The sequence below is a fragment of the Oryctolagus cuniculus genome, chromosome 6 (assembly GCF_051225735.1).
Source record: "Oryctolagus cuniculus isolate XC-2025 breed Fujian yellow rabbit chromosome 6, ASM5122573v1, whole genome shotgun sequence".
Taxonomy (NCBI): Eukaryota; Metazoa; Chordata; class Mammalia; order Lagomorpha; family Leporidae; genus Oryctolagus; species Oryctolagus cuniculus.
In genome coordinates, this window is record NC_142872.1 from 951762 (window position 1) to 961932 (window position 10171).

The 10171-nt window shown below is 41.5% G+C and overlaps 1 protein-coding gene across 1 annotated transcript; it reads left to right on the forward strand.

Annotated features, from left to right (window-relative positions):
* Positions 1-4967: 4967 nt before the first annotated feature.
* LOC127486242 (olfactory receptor 2H1-like) lies at positions 4968-5906 on the forward strand. Its single transcript, XM_089334609.1, has one exon. The coding sequence runs from the start codon at positions 4968-4970 to the stop codon at positions 5904-5906; it is 939 nt and encodes a 312-aa protein (XP_089190735.1).
* The last annotated feature ends 4265 nt before the right edge of the window (positions 5907-10171 follow it).

Sequence of the window (10171 nt, forward strand, 5' to 3'; positions counted from 1 at the left end):
GAGCATGTTGTTCAATCTTCATGTGTTTGCGTATGCTCTAGGGATTCCTGAGTTGCTAATTTCCAACTTCATTCCTTTATGGTCTGAGAAGCTGCATGGTATGATTCTAATTCTTTTGAATTTGCTGAGACTTGCTTTATGGCCTAGTATGTGGTCAATCCTAGAGAAGGTTCCATGTACTGCTGAGAAGAATGTAAAATCTTTAGCTGTAGGATTGAAAGTTCTGTATATATCTGTTAGATCCATTTGGGCTATAGTGTCGTTTAAATCTACTGTCTCCTTGTTGATCTTCTGTCCTATTGATCTGTCTATTTCTGAGAGTGGAGTATTGAAGTCCCCCAGTACTATTGTATTGGGGTCTAAGTCTCCCTTTAAATCTGTTAACAAATCTTTTAGATAAACCGGTGCCCTGTAGTTAGGTGCATATACATTGATAATTGTTATATCTTCCTGTTGAATTGATCCCTTAATCATTATGTAGTGTCCCTCTTTGTCTCTCTTAACGGTTTTTGTGGTAAAGTTTATTTTGCCTGATATTAAGATGGCTACGCCCGCTCTTTTTTCATTTCTGTTGGCATGGTATATCTTTTTCCAGCCTTTCACTTTCAGTCTGTATGCATCTTTGTTGGAAAGATGTGTTTCTTGTAAGCAGCAAATAGATGGGTTTTGTTCCTTAACCCAATCAGCCAATCAGTGTCTTTTAACTGGACAGTTCAGGCCATTCACATTCAATGTGACTAATGAAAAGTGGTAACTTTGCCCTGCCATTTGCCAAAGATAAGTTCTAATATATGCCTTGAATTCCCTGTGATCTTTTGCTGTGAGGTTTCCTTCCTTGGTTTCCTTCCTTTACCTTCTTTCATATTGATGACCGTGTTTCTCTGTTTCTGTGTGTAACACATCTTTAAGCATCTTTTGCAGGGCTGGACGAGTGGCAACAAATTCTTTCAATTTCTGTTTGCTATGAAAAGTCTTTATTTCACCTTCATTCACAAATGATAGCTTTGCAGGATATAATATTCTGGGCTGGCAGTTTTTCTCTCTTAGTACCTGGGCTATATCTCGCCATTCCCTCTTAGCTTGTAGAGTTTCTGATGAGAAGTCAGTTGTGAGTCTGATTGGAGATCCTCTGAGAGTAATCTGACGTTTCTCTCTTGCACATTTTAGGATCTTTTCTTTATGTTTCACTGTGGAGAGTTTAATTAATACATGTGGTGAGGATCTGTTTTGGTCGTGTTTATTAGGGGTTCTGTGAGCTTCCTGTACTAGGATTTCTCTGTCCTTCTCCAAACCTGGGAAATTTTCTGCTAATATCTCACTAAAAAGGCCTTCTAATCCTTTCTCCCTCTCCATGCCTTCAGGAACTCCTAGAACCCGAATGTTGTGTTTTTTAATAGTATCCTGAAGATTCCCGACAATATGTTTTAGATTTCTAATTTCCTCTTCTTTTCTTTGGTCTGACTGTATCCTTTCCTGTTCTCTGTCTTCTAAGTCCGATATTCTCTCTTCTGCTTCACCCATTCTGTTTGTAAGGCTCTCTATTGTGTTTTTCATTTGATCTATTGAATTCTTCACTTCAGTCACTATTACAGTTTCCTGTTGTACTAGTTGTTTCGTTTCATTTTGATTCCTCCTTAATATTTCATTTTCACGAGAGAGATTTTCTATCTTGTCCATTAAGGATTTCTGTAGTTCAAGAATTTGTTTTTGAGAACTTCTTAATGTTCTTATCAATTTTTTGAGATCTGCTTCTTGCATTTCTTCTATGTCATCATCTTCATAATCTTGAATTGGGGTGTCTTTTTCATTTGAGGTTGTCATGGTGACTTCCTTGTTTTTATTACCTTGGTTTTTGCGTTTGTTATTTGGCATATTGGAGATATTTGGTTTCTTCACTGTGGTGCTTTTTCTTGTTATAGTATGACTCTAGATTAAGTGGACTATCTGTTTTTGATGGAGCCTTAGGGCTTGAGATGGGTGTGGCCTGAGAGCTCTGTTTGGTGTGCCAAAGGTGACACTCCCAGGTTAGGCGTGGTAAACCTCTCTCTTTCTCTCTCTTTCTTTCTTTTTTTTTTTTTTTTTGATTCAAAAGGGAAGTAATTCTGCACAGCTGAACGAAGTTGGAGGTAGTTAGCAGGCAAATGATATACCCACAGGAGGCAGAGATCGGAAGCTCTTTCCCAAGGACCACACAGGGAATCTGTTCTGCCCTCAGAGTGGGCTCAAATTCTCCTTCAGTCTCCCACTGGGTTGCCAAAGTTACGGAATTGTAGCATCTCTGGAGAGTGCTCACGTGAATTCCGTGAGTTCTCTCCCCCACCGTCTCTTTTTTCACAGTCTCAGTTCAGTAGCACCACAAATTTACTAGGTCCTAATCTCCTGTTAATTCGCCCCGCCCAGAGCAGGTTTTTCTGCTAGGCTCAGGGCCAGTGCAGACCTGAGGTCACTCTGCTTATGATGTATGTCCAAGATGGCGCCTGCTCTTTGTCTTGCTCGCCCTTGAGAGGTGAGCGGAGAGAGAGAAACCCGTGTCTGTACCAGTCACCTTTTTTTTTTTTTCTCTCTCTCTCTCTTCCAGTTAGCCTGGTGAACTTCCACCCCCCCCGGGGGGTCGTTCCCTCTAGTCTCCTCTCTCCACTTGCCTGCTGGTGTCTCGGGCTATTGAGGTTCGGCTCACCTCACGTTCCAGCGCTGGTGTGTTGAGTCTGCCACTGGTGTCCCGAACTGTGGGCTCCCACGCTCTCCACACAGGTCCACTGTGAATCACGCGTTCTGGAAGAGTTTCTTCTGCTGTTTCCTCCCCTACTCTTCCTTGAACCTGCAGTATCTCCACTTTTATTAAACTATCTCTCCCCGGACTATCAGTGTGCTCCCTTCCTATTCCGCCATCTTGCCTCCTCCCCCTCTTTATTTCTTATTTTAGTTTCATCTATGTCTTTGTTTAAAGTGCTAACAAAACATACTTAAGGAATAAAAGTTACACTTTACAGAACGTAATTCAATGTTGTTTCAGTCATGAATGACACATAATGCCACAGAACAGAATTTCTTTCTTCCCTACATAAGGGAAACAGAGAACTCCGGATACCATTTCGAAGACAGAAAGCAGAGGAAGAAGTTGATGTGGAGCCAGGGTCAGGCACCTCACTCTCTGAGTCAGGTGTGCTTCCTGAAGTCAATCCGGGTGGCTGGCATGGGGGAGACCAAGTGGGTTATGGGGGGACTTGGGGCAAAGTGGGTGGGCCCACCTCCCTGGGCACCACTTGGTGTTCTCCGCATTTCTCCTGCAGGAGGGAACCGCTTCTGGTTCTCCATCCTCCTCTGACTCCTGATGTTCACATCACACCCCGTGTTTTGGTTTGTTCCTTTGCATGTTTATAGAACCCGCTGGTGAAGGACCTGAATCCTTATGATTTACTTGTTGGTTTCCTGAGCAGCTCTCTGTCTCAGATGGGCCTCAGGGCTCTGGGAAGGCAGGGATTTTACCTCTTTTCTCCAGAGTAGCTGTCCTCAGCCCTCAAGTCAGAAAGTCACAGCCCCTAACAGGGCAGCTCAGAGTTCTTGCACTGCTGGTGTACCTGCAAATCCCACTTTTCACACTCAGCATCTTGGTTTTCATCACCTAACACTGCAGAGCGCGTCCCTGTAACTAAGGTGCCTGTTGTCCTCTGAAACATTGCACAGCTTCTATAAGACAGGAAATTGGCCTTCAAGGTAAGTTTCCCCAGAATCGGATGCCCAATCTTTTTTATTTTATTTTATTTTTTATTTTTGACAGAGTGGACAGTGAGAGAGAGAGACAGAGAGAAAGGTCTTCCTTTTGCCATTGGCTCACCCTCCAATGGCTGCTGTGGCCGGTGCATCATGCTGATCCGAAGCCAGGAGCCTGGTGCTTTTCCTGGTCTCCCATGTGGGTGCAGGGCCCAAGGACTTGGGCCATCCTCCACTGCACTCCCGGGCTATAGCAGAGAGCTGCGGATGCCCAATCTTGATCTGATTCAGTCAGATACTTTAGGGATCTCCCCTCTCTATGAAGCAAGGCTGCAGAATCATCACACATTTCATAACGTTCTTAATTTGATTCATTTATGCTTTTAACTTATGATTGTGGCTGGAAATCATCTATTATGCCTGAGTGATTGCTGTGGATGACAATACAGACATTTTTGTGGCTGGAATTAAAGAGCAATTACAATGCTGTCTCCTCACCAGTGCTGACATGCTGGGTGTTCTGGGCCCACCGCAGCAGGCATCATTACAACAGGATCCTTCAGATTTGAACCTGAATTTTCTGAGGTGGGGATTAGTATAATCATTTGCAGATGAAAACAGTATTCTAGCATTTTTAAGTTGTATATATAAAGTAAATTAAGTCAGTTTACTGAGAGTGGAAGAGCCAGGAATTTGTCCTTGCCAACTGTATGCCTCCTCTACCAAGGCCCTTGCTAAGGTGTCAGAGAACCATGCTGGGGCCAGGATCTCACAGCTTTGAGTCTGCTTGGAGGATACAAGGGCTTGTTTCTGGGACCATTGCCATTTCATGTGTTCCTGGTAATATCCCCAGACAATGCAGAATATTACTCTGCTACTTAGGCTACCCATGGAGAGAAAAGAGAGATGCTTGCTGTGTTCAGTATGTCACTCCAAATGTTTCCTTGAGCCAGTCCCTACACAGCTGAAGGATACTCTGGCGAGGGGGATGTGCTTATGTGCAGGTCCCCAGAGAGTGTTGTGATTACAAAATTTGGAGAGTAGTTACAAGGAGTAGCACCTTAGAAATATCCCTTCTGGTCCTAAGAATGCACTGTACAGATGCAGGTTTGTAGCTTATTGTGGCCTAGGAAGAAAAGACCCTGGAAGTCTATTAATGTGTGGCAGTCTCTGGATAAATGTAGTGGAATTCTACAGTCTGTTTATAAAATATTTCTCATCACCCCTCCCTACCACCCAGTGCAAAAACATCGGGAATGACAAACAAGAGCTTCCCGGTGGGTTTCATCCTTCTTGGATTCTCTGGATGGCCCCAGGTAGAGTTGGTTCTCTTCTGGGTTGTGATCATCCTGTATCCTGTGACCGTTCTCAGCAACTCAACCATCATCTTGCTCTCACGCATGGACCCTCGTCTCTACACCCCCATGTACTTCTTTCTTAGCAATCTTTCCTTCTTGGATCTCTGCTTGGCCACAGCCTGTGTTCCCCAGATGCTGTCAAACCTATGGGGGCCAGACAAGAGCATCACCTATGCAGGCTGTGTCATGCAGCTCTGTGTGTTCCTCTGTGTTGGTGCCACAGAAGGCATCCTTCTGGTGGTCATGGCCTTTGACCGCTACATTGCTGTGTGTCAGCCTCTGCGTTACACCACCATCATGCACTGTCCACTCTGTTGGAAGCTGCTTTTCATGGCCTGGCTGTCTGGCCTGACAGAGTCTTTAGTCCAATCTCCTATCACCTTCCAGCTGCCCTTCTGCACTCACCACCACCTGGATGACTTTCTGTGTCAGGTTCCTGCTCTCATACGCCTGGCCTGTGGTGACACTTCCATCAACGAGTGGCAGATGACTATCTCTGTTGTCATCTTCACCATGGTGCCTGTGGGGTTGATCCTGACTACTTATGGCCGTATAGCTCAAGCAGTGGGGAAAATGAAGTCAGAGGCGGGGAGGCAGAAAGTCATTGCTACCTGCTCTTCCCACCTCCTTGTGGTCTTCATGTTTTATGGGACAGTGGCAATGGTGTACACAGACCCTAAGACCAACTTCTCTTCCAAATATGGCAAGTTCTTCACCTTCTTCTACACTGTGGTCACACCCATGCTGAACCCTCTCATCTATACCCTGAGGAACAAAGAGGTGAAGGATGCTCTTCAAAGGATGCTGAGAAAGGGGATCTGCATAAGTAGATCGTGAGTAGATCCCTGAGCTTTTGGACCAGAAAGAACATTCTCACACTCTCCATACGATATCTCTCAAAAAAACTCTAAGTAAAGAATGAGTTAAGTTAAGATGAAAATTTATGGCATTATTTGCTATGATTTTGTATCATTCATTCATTCTTGAAAACGCAAAAACTATAACACCAGGTTTGGCAAATCATCACTATTTAAAGTATTTCTAGCCACAGAATGATGTTAGTTGCAAAGTTAACTTTTGATGAACATGATTTATTATTTCTTAAGTAATGCAGCCTCAGTAAGTGAATATTGAAAAATTAGAAGAGGACATAAGTTAATATTTGAATATTAAAGTGAAAAAAGCAGAGAACTGTCCTTTGTGACATCTTCTACGTAAGCTTGAAGGGAGGAATTAGTGTGTGGAGTTTCCGAGGTGGTTTTCTCATATTCAGCCTTTCTTTTTGACTAGTCTATGAGTATAAAAACTAGGGTGACACATGGGGATTCTATCTGGTTTCTTGTGCTGTCCACCATTCAGAGGGATGCAGAAGTGTCTTCCTCCAATGGAAAGAGATCTCACTTTAATTCAAATTTAATTTATTCTCAAAGTGATTATTGCTATGTTCAGTACTTGGTCAATTATGTTTTTCTATCTACATAACAGTCATTAAATATGAAATAAGTGTACAAAACCAACCTGCTTCATGTGCTTTTGTGTTGATTCCTTTGTTACAAAGTTATAGAATCACAGCTCTGCCTGAATTCAAGTGAGTTTTTGCAAATGGGATGCTGATGTTAAAACAATTTCAAACAAAAATTGAGCTAGAAGTTTCTGCTGAGGTTTACTGAAACTCATGGATATAGCTGAATAATGAGAACTTGGCATGTGGGCAAAATATAGAAAAGGGCTCAGATGACCCTATTCCCTGGAGAAGGGAAGAGAAAGCTACATTGTGTGTGTGTGTGTGTGTGTGTGTGTGTGTTAACCTGAAGATGAAGAAGGAAAGCCTTCTATAGAGCTGTTTTTTTAAAAAAAAAATTAACAAAAATTAAACAACATTGGCCCAACTAACTAAAAAAAGGAGAGAAAAGACCCAAATCTGTAAAATCAGAGACGAAAAAGGGAATGTAACAACAGACACCACAGAAATAAAAAGAGTCATCAGAAATTACTGAAAAGAGTTGTATGGCAGCAAACAGGGAAATCTAGCAGAAATTGACAGATTCCTGGACACATACAACCTACCTAAATTGAACCATGAAGATATAGAAAACCTAAACAGACCCATAACTGAAACAGAATTTGAATCAGTAATAAAGCCCCACCTAACAAAGAAAAGCCCAGGACCAGATGGAATCACTGCTGAATTCTAGCAGACATTTAAAGAAGAACTAACTCCAATTCTTCTCAAACTATTCAGAACAATTGAAAGAGAGGGAATCCTCCCAAATTCTTTCTATGAAGCCAGCATCACCTTAATTCCTAAGCCAGAAAAAGATGCAGCACTGAAAGAGAATTACAGACCAATTTCTCTGAGGAACATAGACTCAAAAATCCTCAATAAAATTCTAGCCAACAGAATGCAAAAACACATCAGAAAGTTCATCCACCTAGACCAAGTGGGATTTATCCCTAGTATGCAGGGATGGTTCAACATTCGCAAATCAATCAATGTGACACACCATATTAACAAACTGCAGAAGAAAAATCATATGATTAGCTCAATAGATGCAGAGAAAGCATTTGATAAAATACAACACCCTTTCATGATGAAAACTCTAAGCAAATTGAGCATAGAAGGAACATTGCTCAACACAAACAAGGCAATTTATGAAAAACCCACGGCCAGTATCCTACTGAATGGAGAAAAGTTGGAAGCATTTCCACTGAGATCCAGTACCAGACATGGATGCCCACTCTCACCATTGCTATTCAATACAGTACTGGAAATTTTAGCCAGAACCATTAGGCAAGGAAAAGAAATCATAGGGACACAAATTGGGAAGGAAGAAGTCAAACTATTCCTATTTGCAGATGATATAATTCTTTAGTTAGAGGATCCAAAGAACTCTACTAAGACTATTGGACTCATAGAAGAATTTGACATAGTAGCAGGATATAATATCAATGCACAAAATCAACAGCCTTTGTATATAGACAATGCCACAGCTGAGAAAGAACGTCTAAAATCAATCCCATTCACAATAGCTACAAAAACAATCAAATACCTTGGGAAAAACTTAACTAAGGATGTCAAAGATCTCTATGATGCCCATTCTCCCAAAAGCAATTTATAGATTTAATGCAATACCAATCAAAATACCAAAGACATTCTTCTCAGATCTGGTAAAAATGATGCTGAAATTCATATGGAGGCACAGGAGACCTCGAATAGCTAAATAATCTTCTGCAACAAAAAGAATCCCGGAGGCACCACAATACCAGATTTAAAGATACACTACACGGTAGTTATAATCAAAACAGCATAGTACTGGTACAGAAACAGATGGATAGACCAATGGAACAGAATAGAAACACCAGAAATCAATCCAAACATCTATAGCCAACTTATATTTGATCAAGGAGCTAAAAACAATTCCGGGAGTAAGGACAGTCTATTCAACAAATGGTGCTGGGAAAACTGGATCTCCACATGCAGAAGCATGAAGCAAGACCCTTACCTTATACCTTACACAAAAATCCACTCAACATGGATTATAGATCTAAATCTATGACACAATACCATCAAATTATTAGAGAACATTGGAGAAACCCTGCAAGATATAGGCACAGGCAAAGACTTCTTGGAAAATACCCCAGAAGCACAGGCAGTCAAAGCCAAAATTAACATTTGGGATTACATCCATTTGAGAAGTTTCTGTACTGCAAAAGAAACAGGAAAATGAAGAGGCAACTGACAGAATGGGTAAAATATTTGCAAATTATGCAACTGATAAAGGTTTAATAACCAGAATCTACAAAGAGATCAAGAAACTCCACAACAACAAAACAAACAACCCACTTAAGAGATGGGCCAAGGACCTAAATAGTCATTTTACAAAAGAGGAACTCCAAATGTCCAACAGACACATGAAAAAATGTTCAAGATCACTAGCAATCAGGGAAATATAAATCAATCAAAACCACAATGAGTTTTCAACTCACCCCAGTTAGAATGCTTACATATAGAAATCAACTAACAACAGATGCTGGCGAGGATGTGGGGAAAAAGGGACACTAACCCACTGTTGGTGGGAATGCACACTGGTTAAGCCACTATGGAAGTCAGTCTGGAGATTCCTCAGAAACCTGAATATAACCCTACCATACAACCCAGTCATCCCACTCCTTGGAATTTACCCAAAGGAAATTAAATTGGTAAATTAAAGAGCTGTCTGCACATTAATATTTATTGCAGCTCAATTCACAATAGCTAAGACCTGGAATCAACCCGTCAGCAGAAGACTGGATAAAGAAATTTTGGGATATTTACTCTATAGAGTACTATACAGCAGTAAAAAGAAATGAAATAGGTCATTTGCAACAAAATGGAGGAATCTGGAAAACATGCTGAGTGAACTAAGCCAGTCCCAAAGGGACAAATATCATGTTTTCTCCCTCATCTGTGGCAACTATCTGAGCACCTAAAAGGAAACCTGCAGAAGGGAAATTGACACTATGAGAAACAATGACTTGATCAGTCCTTGTCCTGACTGTTGAAGACAACTTACTATTTTATTCCTTTTAGTATTTTTTTTTGTTCTACTTAATACCATTGTTTGAACTCTTCAATTAACACATGAAGTAGCCCTTTGACAGTAGGGACTCCATTTTGGGGCACTTGAGACTCCATTCTGGGAAAGCAACCCCCCCACCATGAGACTCTGGTCTAAAACTATGATCTCAAATAGTCGGACAACAGCAGTGCGCTACATCACCTTGACAGAGCACAAAAACCCCCTAGCATGATTGCTCAAGCTTAAAAGTAGAAAGGTTGCACCTGGGTTACCTGGGCTAATAATAAAGATGTGATTTGTCTATGTTTTAAAATCATAATTGCTGATTGTAAGATTTTAGCAACCGCTTAGCAACCGTGTATTCTCTCCCCCCTCCCGATTTTGCAGTTTTTGCCTTTATAAACCCTATACTTTAGTTCCTCGAGGCTCCTCTGTTCTTCTATGTTCAGAGAGCCCCAACATGTTGGATCAATAAATCTTTAAACCTTTGCTGGTTGCATGAGAGAAAGTCTCTTGGAGGTTCCTCGGGCGGTGGGCGTTTTC

Coding starts and splice junctions, on each gene's coding strand:
- LOC127486242 (XM_089334609.1), top strand. CDS start 4,968: ATGACAAACAAGAGCTTCCCGGTGGGTTTCATCCTTCTTGGATTCTCT.